Source organism: Hypomesus nipponensis, chromosome 5 (genome assembly GCF_054491055.1).
Source record: "Hypomesus nipponensis isolate SF chromosome 5, ASM5449105v1, whole genome shotgun sequence".
NCBI lineage: Eukaryota > Metazoa > Chordata > Actinopteri > Osmeriformes > Osmeridae > Hypomesus > Hypomesus nipponensis.
The window spans coordinates 6,622,164-6,632,463 of NC_140365.1; the positions used below are offsets into that span (position 1 = coordinate 6,622,164).

General features: G+C 42.5%; 1 protein-coding gene across 3 annotated transcripts in view; it reads right to left on the reverse strand.

The window, feature by feature from the left end:
* mcama (melanoma cell adhesion molecule a) overlaps positions 1–3,833 on the reverse strand; it is a 30,663-nt gene extending 26,830 nt beyond the window's left edge. For all 3 annotated transcript variants that reach the window (XM_084698229.1, XM_084698230.1, XM_084698231.1), the window contains exon 1: positions 3,702–3,833. In XM_084698229.1, coding sequence (XP_084554355.1) covers positions 3,702–3,765 — 64 coding nt within the window. In that variant the 5' untranslated portion in view covers positions 3,766–3,833. The remainder of the gene's footprint in view (positions 1–3,701) is intronic.
* Between the last annotated feature and the right edge of the window lie 6,467 nt (positions 3,834–10,300).

Below are 10,300 nucleotides of genomic sequence, written 5' to 3' on the forward strand. Positions count from 1 at the left end.
CTCCAATCCGTTGCTCTAGACATCCTGTCTCCTGGTCTGCAGGTCTGAGACACCTCAGATTACCGCTCCACTCCACCTTCGGATCAAAGCCCAGGTGGTGCAACCTGGGGCTTTCAGATGCCTCTGCTCATTGTTTTGGTCCACCCTTCAGTGGTCAACTTCAAATGGCGTGGGGGGGGGGGGGGGGGTGAGTTTTTCAGTGTTTCATTCAGTACCCCATGGTCCTGTCTCACCTCATCACTGCTCAAGGGGCTTAGCACAGCAAGGTTCAGGGCCTAACGACTCGGCTCTCTGGCCTTGATCACCGAGTCTCCAGAACAAGATGCTGTGGCTGTCTGTGACTGAACGCACACGTCCTGACTGTGGACTGGGAGTCAATCCCAATCATCGATCAGCAGGGTCAAGGTTCACTCGTTATGTATAAAAAATTGGCTCCGCTTGATATTGACTTTATTTCTTTTACATTTAGAGTCGCCATTGGCTTTCCCAATATCATCGTCTGACTTCATCACTACCAAAATTGGCATTGGTGTTGTGAAAAGGCCCAGTTTTAATGGAGGGAGTTTTAATGAAGTTAGCACACTCTCTCAAATTGAACACAAAGGGTCAGTATGTTAGTGTGTGAGTGCCTGCACTGGCGTGCTGTCACTCAGTCTAATGCAGTAACGCAGCGTGGACAATCTGGCTCCACAGCTGTACACTTCCCAGCTGCCCTCTGGATCATCACAGAAGCAAATCCACCTCCCGTCTCACAGCTGCCCGCTAACATTACCAAGGCGGACGTGGAGAACAAGAGAGGAAAAGTCACGAAAGGTATGAATTTCGGGGTACTGTATGTTCTCATTGTATACATTGAGAAGTGTCTGGCTGGGGGAAAAATGGCCATTGTTCTCACTTGGCTCCTCAAAACAAGCTTTTAAGGTTTTCCCATATGTGTCAGTGTAAGACAGCACTTCAAGACTAATAACTCCTCCACGGCATTTAATGGATGTCAGCGAGAGTTTCTCTTAGGATTAAGGCTGTTTATACTCCTAATAGACCATCCCGTATGAATTACCGACACGCTGCCCCCTGTTGGATGTGTGAGATAACATCACACTACATTGTGAGACACAAGTGGATGATTAACATTCAATTGCATTAAGGTCTAATGAGCATGCAGAGTTTCCCCGTCAGCAAGTGACAGGTCGATATCTCAGCCAGGGGCCATGGTTTATGGCCCTATATCTTATCTAGATGTCCATGTCAGAATATGTCTAGCAGCTGTGTATTACTGTCTTGGATGTTTGGAATCATAAAGAACAGTGTGTGATCTGTCTTCACGTTTTAGGGAGGACTCCTGTCTTCTGTAAAAGCATCGAGTTAGAAATGTGGTTCAAGAAAACTGGTCTCTCCCACGAGACCATTCCAGACTCACAGGCAACTCCATCATCTGTCTTATAAGAAATGTTTTGTTTTATAATTTTCCTTTCAGTCTTTTATAGTCTCTTAAGCAGTCTTCCAGATAACCTTCCTTTTTGGTCTCTAGGTCAGTTGAGTTCAACATTGAACACATAGCTACTTAAAGGCTACGATAATACTGAATATTCAGCAGCGGAGAAAGCAGGGTTCCATTGCAGATGAAACTGGCACTTGGCAGTGACCCGTATTTGAGAATGAACAGCATCCCTTTGTGTTTCCATCAGTGAAGGTCCACGGCGGCTCCATTACGCAGGAAGTGGTCATATTCCATCTAATTCAGTATGAGGAAGGGCCAAATAAAAACACTTCCCGATTTCAATGATGTCTCAGGTCCATTATGTCGTTCAGCGGAATTAACTATGATTTATTATTGGAACCAATTCATAGTTGGGCCAATGTATAAAAGGAAAATTCTAGATAATGCAATCCTAAAAATGACTGCCTTCATTCAGTGAAAGGGTATCCTGTTCGCACTGTTTGGCTCTTATTTCTAGTTCGTTTTTGACTGGTTTGCCAGTCTGGACATCATTACAAAATGTCAAACCTCAGGAGCCTGATTACAGATTCTAGGTGCCCTCCTGCTTTTAACTAACAGCAGGAGAAGAGAGGGATGGAGTAGATTGGAATGGGACTGACCACAATGAATACACAGCTCAACATATCTTTCTCATTTCAAAGAACATTTTAAGTATTGCATGTAACCTACCAAGAACATGCTTCCAAATGTTCAAGGTTGAATGTTATCCAACGTTTGAACCTTTTTTAACTTGACAAAGATGAGGACCACTGAATATGTACAAAGTCTTTTCCTAATAAAACATCAGTATTTCAGCTAAGTACGATGTCAATGCATTAGTATGGACAGGGAATCTTCCCCATAACAGTCTCGGTTTTTTGGCTCCTTAGAGGTTCAGGATCTCTATCTCTGGTCAATAATCCAAAAACAGACAGCTTTACTCCCTTTGCAGGGATGAGGGGGAAGCAAGGATTAAGTGGAGGTGACCCAATTAAGACAAGGTCGAAAACTGGTAGCAAACAGGGATTGCAAAAAGGGGGGTGGGGGGTAAGGTTGGTGCAGAGTGAGCGTTGTCCTTGTAAAGTGGTAGATAAAGAGGGTGGGAAAAGGGAGGAGGAGGAGAAGGGGAGGGCCGCATGGTATTCAGGAGGTATATAAGTGAACAGGGTGCCCTGTTGGGTGCTATGAGGGGAGGATTTAGTGGGTGGGGAGGAAAGGTTGTGGGGGCATGGTGACCAGCAGGGTCAAAGCATGAAAAGGGTCACAGAAAAAAAACTCTGAAGGGGGCTGTACAAAATATTGGCAACACTTGGTCCACACCCCTTGCCTCCCTGAGCACACACAAACATGCACGCCCCCCCCCCCAATGAAACACAGTCAGATGGGCATGAGATGATTTAACAACTGACTAAACATAGGGATGATGTGTGACTCAACACATTTGTTTATTGGATGTCCTAAAGTGATTTTATCAAAGTGCACAAACAACACAGCCTCTGTAGTCACCCTGCTATATAAGTCCCCAGGTCCATGACATGCAATCTAGTCAAATTACAACATGGAGCATCATTTCCTTATCAAACTTTAAAAACGGTTGGTCGTATCAGAATTTTGAACCATTTAAGGTATTTTATATTATATAACATTGCTACAAAAATCATAGAAAGTTTATGCTTGAAATTCGTCAACGGATGCAGTAGTCGACCCTATACCTGCGCATGGATACTGTTTGTTAATTGGCTAAATTACTTCACACTTCATCAAATTATTGGACCAAATTAGCAAATAGGCTAAATAAATAAAAACCACTGACTACTTATATTCGTAATAACATTTTGTGTGATAGATACGCATGATCTTTTAATTTCACCACACGTTTCCAAAACAGCTTCATCCCTGCACATGGTCGCACTTGCTCATCCACAAGAAAACAAAATTCAGTTCTAGTTCTTTGATACGCGTTTTCCAAGTTTCAGATGTTTCAAACAAGTCGCTTAACAACTCTGAAAATTGTTTGTACTTTTTAACGCGTATGCAACGATAAAATAGTTATCGACAATCGACAAACTGGTTTTATCTCAGCATCCTTTCCAAGCAGTGCATGCCGAGTCAGTGCATCCCATTCAAACCCTTTTGTAGACTGAAGCTACCAATCGACCAGTTTCCAAAGTTTCGAAAAGCTAAATAAACACTGTGAATACTACATGATATTTGACGCACTCACCGTTCCAGCTGAGGGAAATTATTTTCAGAGCCACCCATATAAAGGAGTTCTTTGGGAAAGCCATGTTGTATCAACCGTCTTAACAGTCCTAGAATGAATCGCAATTGTGGTCGCCGCACTTGGAATGGGAGCGAGCTTGTTTGATAGGACTGAGCTGCGCGAGGGCGGTATGGGGAGGAGGGGGAGAGGGGGAGTCGAGTTGCAGACAGAGCTCAGGCTGTCGTATAGCCCTACTGTCTTTGAAAAGAGAATGGAAGCACATTTTTGGGTCTCCAAACTCTATCCTCACGTTTTTTTTTTATTAAATTCGTCATCACAACATAATCAACAGAATATATTAGAATTGAGTTAATGAGTCTTCGACGAAATTGTAGAATCTCATCATGTTGAAGGTGCTCAACCATTGGTGAAGGCACGAGTAAAGCATAACAACAATAAACCTTTATTAAATAACTGGCTATTAATCATGATGCCTATGTGTAGGAGCATATAATACTCAATATACCATATTTTCTCGCTCTCATTATCTTAATGCAGTGCTCGCCATGGCTATCTGATAATGTAATGCAAGTCAATAAATAAGCATGAATATTTGAATGTTGAAAGGAATTTAGAAATTACAATATCAACCTAGGGGCCTTTGTAACCACACGAGGTTTAGTACTCCAGTTTTGGGACTGGTGCATCTTCAGGCCATCTCAGCTCGTGGGTTGTTAACAACCTCTGCTGTTTTCATCACTCGACTGTCGCCTCCGCTAACAGCTGCAGGAGAGAGGGGCCATGGTGGAGCCTGCCACTCCAGCTGTCCTACAGACTCTGGTCTCCCTCCATACATCACAGCCTAGACCGGAGACACAGCGCAGGGAGAGATAGGGTTACAAGTGGAGGGAAAAAAACACCCATAGGGCTGAACTGGAGAATAGTCTTCTGAGGTGGTTCAAGTAAAACATGGAACAATAGATGAAGCTGGGAAGAATGTGTTCCGTTTTTGTTCTGTTTGTCTGGTCAGAGGAACAATTCTTCTTCTCTGGTGTGTATCTTCAGTGGCTGGTGTGTAGATGAGATTTTCCGCCTAATGTCCATCAAACGACAATATTAGGGGAACAATGTGATTGACAAATAGGATTAATAGGTAGCACAAGACACATCCTGGTTTTCATCACACAGTGTGATCTACAGTAAGTGTGTTTGTTCAGCTGCAGGGAAAAAACACTCACCACTGGACACAGGAACAAGAAGAACCAGCTACTGTGCTAACAGCTAGTGGACCATATCTGGGCCAGCGGATTTAAAGTGCAGTGCAAATGTGAAATGTGCATTCTAGTCCCCAGAGGCCGAGGTGCAGTAAGGTCTATCCTACAGAGCAGAAAGGGACGAATTTGAGCAAATGAGAAAAATTCTTTGAAGTGGACCAAAGCTCACTCCTCATCCAAAATCCCCTCTGCCTTAGGACCGACAGAGCAGGCAGGAAAGGTTCCTTCCACGCTGACATTTCTTTTTTTAATCTCAAACCCATTGGACCCTCTCTACCCTTTCAGACCACCTTTTCCCTCTGTCCTCTCCCCTCGTTCCCTCCTTCAGTTGTATCAGAGATTCCCATCTGTCTCTTGCACTGTTGTGTCAGTGGAGAGCAAACATGGAAGGAGGGGGTGACAGTGAGGATTTAATGGTCAAACAGCATTAACACACAGAGAGATTGCTTTACGAGGAGACAGGTGTCAGTTTAGATGATCTGCACAGTCGTGTTAGTTTTCCAAGTTGACTTTTCCACAAATGACATGAAGTGAAGGACTGGAAAGACAAGTAACCCATGAACGTTGCATGATATATATGGAAACTAAAGCTGATGATGACGATGAAACGATGGAAAAATCGAGCAGACTTGGAATGTTTTTAAAGCAGAAATAAGACCTTAAACAATGTACTGATAAGATACAAACCAGTGTTTTTCCGATATTCCATTTGATGAGGCATTCTGTATTTCATAACACAACACTATCAATTAATAACGGATGCAACCTACAATGCGTGTCTGTGTTGTGGCATTAGAAACCCTGAGGAAGAACTTGTTTCTGTGCAAAACTCCAACTGAAAACATCTAGCCTTTTCTTCATCTCTGTTTGCTATGGTTACAGTTTTACACTCACCAGGGACAATCCAAACAAGGTTATCTACTTCCTTTAAAAAATAAGTTCAGGTGAGGGAACCAATGGCTCTCCCCTCCCCAAATCTGCTTTCAGCTCTATGATCTTATCTCAGACATTGTTTGGTTTTGGTTTGTTGGTGCCTGGATGACTGAGACCCCCCACAGCACGGTAGCAATCCAGCCTCAGGAATGTGGGTATTCTTCTGCTGACAAAGACATCTTCCTTGCCTTCAGGCACCCGCATGTCCCACCTGGATATTCATCCTATACCTGAGCTGGAGGAGATCCCTTGCTACAGAATGCTGGTGCGATGATATCTATTACTTAGGGAAGGAGAAGTCCCCAAAAAAAAAAAAAAAAAAGGCTTTTCAACTTGTGAATGCATTTGTTATCGATTCTTTAAAAACAAACACATGGTCAATGCATATTTGATTGCAGTGGTGATACCAGCGTGTTGTGATTTCATCCCCCAACACATTTTTGTTCACTTTTGTTTCCCCATCACCTTATTGTTAGATTTGGCACTGTGATACTGATACAAACACAACAGGGCTCATAGGCCAACAGCTGCTTGTAAACACAAATAGCTTCTGCCATACATTATCTGTCCATTGTTCCAGATCTGTGCTCCCCACAAATCCATCATCTCCATCCCAACACCAGGTGGGGAGGAGCAAATCGCCCAGTATGGCGCACACAGGTTGCTGTACCATCACATGTAATGTAGGGCAGTGAGAGCACAGTGGAGGCTAGTGATTCAGAGCTAACATGATTAGCCTTAGATAGGCTACGTAGTTCTCCTCCTCGTAGCCTGGAGTGGGAGCTAATACACAAGCAGGTCTGGTTACACAGATTGGGAGCAGAGTGTGTCACCACAGGGGTGTCAGACTCGCTTGAGCCAGGAACGAAGAGGACATGCTAGAGTGGAGGACAATGTCAAGGTCCCTTTCACCCCCACCCACCCACCATCCATCTATCCCCAGCTCAGATAGTCAATAGGCTGGTCATTTCGGGAGGTTGTGCTGAAGGATTTGGATTCAATAACCTTGTTCAATGGTCGTACACATTAGGGTAGAAATATAACGTAGAGGTATCTAATTTGCTTCAATAATAACAGATGCAAGGATAATATATTGTCTCCTGGTAAAAACACAGCATGGCATTTACTCAGTCTACAATATACTTTAAATATGTACATGCAATCTGCCACCAGATATATATATATATATATTATATATATTGTTTTACAACAATCTTATAGGATAATCTTGGTAGTTGTAGATGGTTCTCTTAATCTTAATGCCCTAATGCAAATGTTTTTCCTAACTCTGGAGTTTTTCTCAGTGTATCACACAGGACTCTCATCTGAACAAAGATAAACATACCATGGAGGTGTGAGAGTCAGGGTCGATTTCGACGTCAGCAGACAATTCTGCTCTGTAGCTCAAAACAGAGTTGGTTGACTAATAGAGGGTAACCCAAGCACAACTAAGAACCTAACCCACAACTACTAATACATTCAGAAAAATTGTGCTCCCATAATTCATTTTTAAGTAGCCAAATGTTCTGCTTTTATTCTGAGACATTTCAAAGAGCCAGATGATAGGGTAATTACAGATCATTACAACAGGAATACCTAATAGCCATACTTAATTATTTGAGGTGATTCATATGTTTAATTGTGATAATGTGATAATGGTACATTTAATTCATAAGGCACAGTTTGCATTAAAAATACAAAAATAAATTTTCTGTGCAGTGCTTTTTCTTGAACTGGTATGTAATGCTTTTAACAGTATTGTTCTGTCTAGGGTGAGTAAATGATAACCATTTGTGGAGGTGATTTTCAGACAGGTCTATGGGGTGCCAGGGGCGATGGACAGCCACAACCTAGAGGTTTGCACCTTTTAATTGAATTGGAGTCAGAGTCCATTGCTAATTTACAATGAGCGTTGCCATTGACCTTCCTGTCCTCATTGGCTGGTTTGCCTGGCTCTATATTACTGAAGTGGACCTTTTGAATCAGTGAGCCATTTTTCTGTCTACGTGTGTGTATGTGGGTGTGTGTGTGTTTGTGCGTGTATCTATGTGTGTGAAGTAGAAAGGAAGTCTCTTGAGATTTGGGGGAGGGGTGGCTAGTGCCAGTAGTCCGTTCCGTTTCTCAGTAACAATGACTGGGCCTATGCTGAACATCTACGCTGACCCCTCACAGCCCTCGTTGCCATGGGAATCTCACAGGACGCCATAATCAACTAATGAATCACTGAGGTGCTCAGACACATCTCGCCTGATTGGACAAATGGAGCAAGTGGGTGGGACCAAGGAACACTCAGACACAATACTGGGTGGGGTAGAACACAAGGGTTGGGCGAAAGAGGGACCCAGGTGGCCACTTGGTCTCAAATATAGTGCATTAAAATAGGATCAGGGCACCTCTTAATCATAGTTAGAGGCATCGGCACTATACATTCATTTTTCTGTGATCATATTAAACCCTATCCTTGAGCTAGCTACTGTCATTTTTCTATTGCCAACACAGAGAGGTCAGAGCCAGATTCTCAAGATTTTTGGAAATTCAGCCAAAAATGTTTGTAATACAAAAATTCTGAAACTTTCTAAACATATTTTTCGAGTGAACGATACATGGAACTTTTGTGTTCAATAAAAATCCAACCCTCAACAATAACAATACATTTGTAAACGGTATTTAATTACTGGTTGTCTACATGTGTTCAGTTGTTCCAGTTACATCTTTGTTTGGGGGCAGGCTGTGTAAGTAAAAGGTATTTGCTTCAAGTCAGCCTTCAGGCAACTTTGTCAGGGCAGTTACAGAGCAAAGTCTCCAACCTCACTCCCAGCCAATTCAGCAGATTTTAGCCCTCAAGCCTGGCCTATGAGCATAGACCGAGAAAAGCAATTATGTCTCAGCTGTTGTTGTATGGGGACTTTTCACAGGCTGTCTCTCAGATCTCAAAATTGTTCAAGCACCAGAAAATATTTAACATGGTCATTCAGGTTACTCTTTACTTGGACAATTGGAAAGCATTTCACGAGTGTTTGAGATCATATTTACTGTAGTGTCGTAATGTTTTCATGGCCATAAAGTACATCAAAAATATCCTCCTTGTCCTGATGGTTTAAACACTTTAGTACTTTTCCTCAGCCCACATGACGTCACAAAACGTCTTATAAATATGATCAATTCTAGGAAATCTAGTTGTCTTATTTCTTCCAATCCCCAACTAATGATGGTGTGTATTTTCATACAGCATTCTGCCTTGCTGTGCTCGTCATAGCTTAGCAACTCGCAGCATTGGAACCATCCAATTGTGCAAGGACAAGTGTTGAATGCTCCGAAGGCCTGCAGTGGGTGGATAAGGGTGGGGATGGAGTGGTCTGTGGTGAGAATGAGGCATAAGTTTTGTGGTTGCCTAATGCCATTTTTCCACAGTGGATCTGAAGGAGCACAGCAGCTGTGATAAGATGGGTAGGAAAAACAAAAAAGTAGAGGAGCAGGAAAGTGAGAAAGCCCAGAGCAGCTGTCCAGAACATTTCTGGTAAATACAAAAGACTATTAACCACTCGCGTTTTAAACCTCCTTTTTTTTTTTGCCTTGACAGGAATACCAACCGTGGCCTATTTGATCTTTTAGGCTTAAAATGGAATAACATTTCTGAAGTGAATAATCAGATTAAATGGGTTGAGTTTTGTCAAGTTAATGATAACACCCCAAAAATATAACATGGTAATAGTTATTTAATTGATAAAAATGTGCAGATCGAAACAGCCAAATATGTAGAGCCAACCTTGTTAAAAGGTGATTATGTCCATGGCCATAGAAGAAACATAACAGAAACTGAACATATTGGGTTGCAGGTTCTTTAACTGTGAATATCGGGTTACATATCTTTTAACCTGGAGGCCAATCCACAAAATACCATGATGTCACTTAAAGAGCAAAGGGGGCTTGATTTATCGTTTAGGCCATTTAAAAAGTAACCACCATATCCAAGACTCAAAATGTAAGAGGATGCAGGAGACAGTGTACACTGGTGCTAAACTAAATACTACCATAAAGAGTGGCTGGTACAAAACCCCTCTTTCTTCCCAAGACACCAACACGCACACAGCTGGGACAAAGGAACATGACGGATGCTGTTTTCTCCCCAATTGGAAAGGTCCTATTTGGGGACCGTGGTGATTTGATAAGGCCCATGGTTGACTGAGGCAGTTTGAAGGAGACAGGGTGTGGGAGGAAGGGTAAAGCACTGCCATTTTTTGGCACTTTCATTATAACCATCCTCAGGGCATGCTTACTAGTGAGATAAATCACAACTTGCTAATGCTGTGTCCATGGCTGAGAGATTTATGGAATCATAATAAGACGTCCATTAGCAAATTCTGTAGTCTATCCACACTGAATGGGCACATCTTCCAACATTTTTCACTGTAT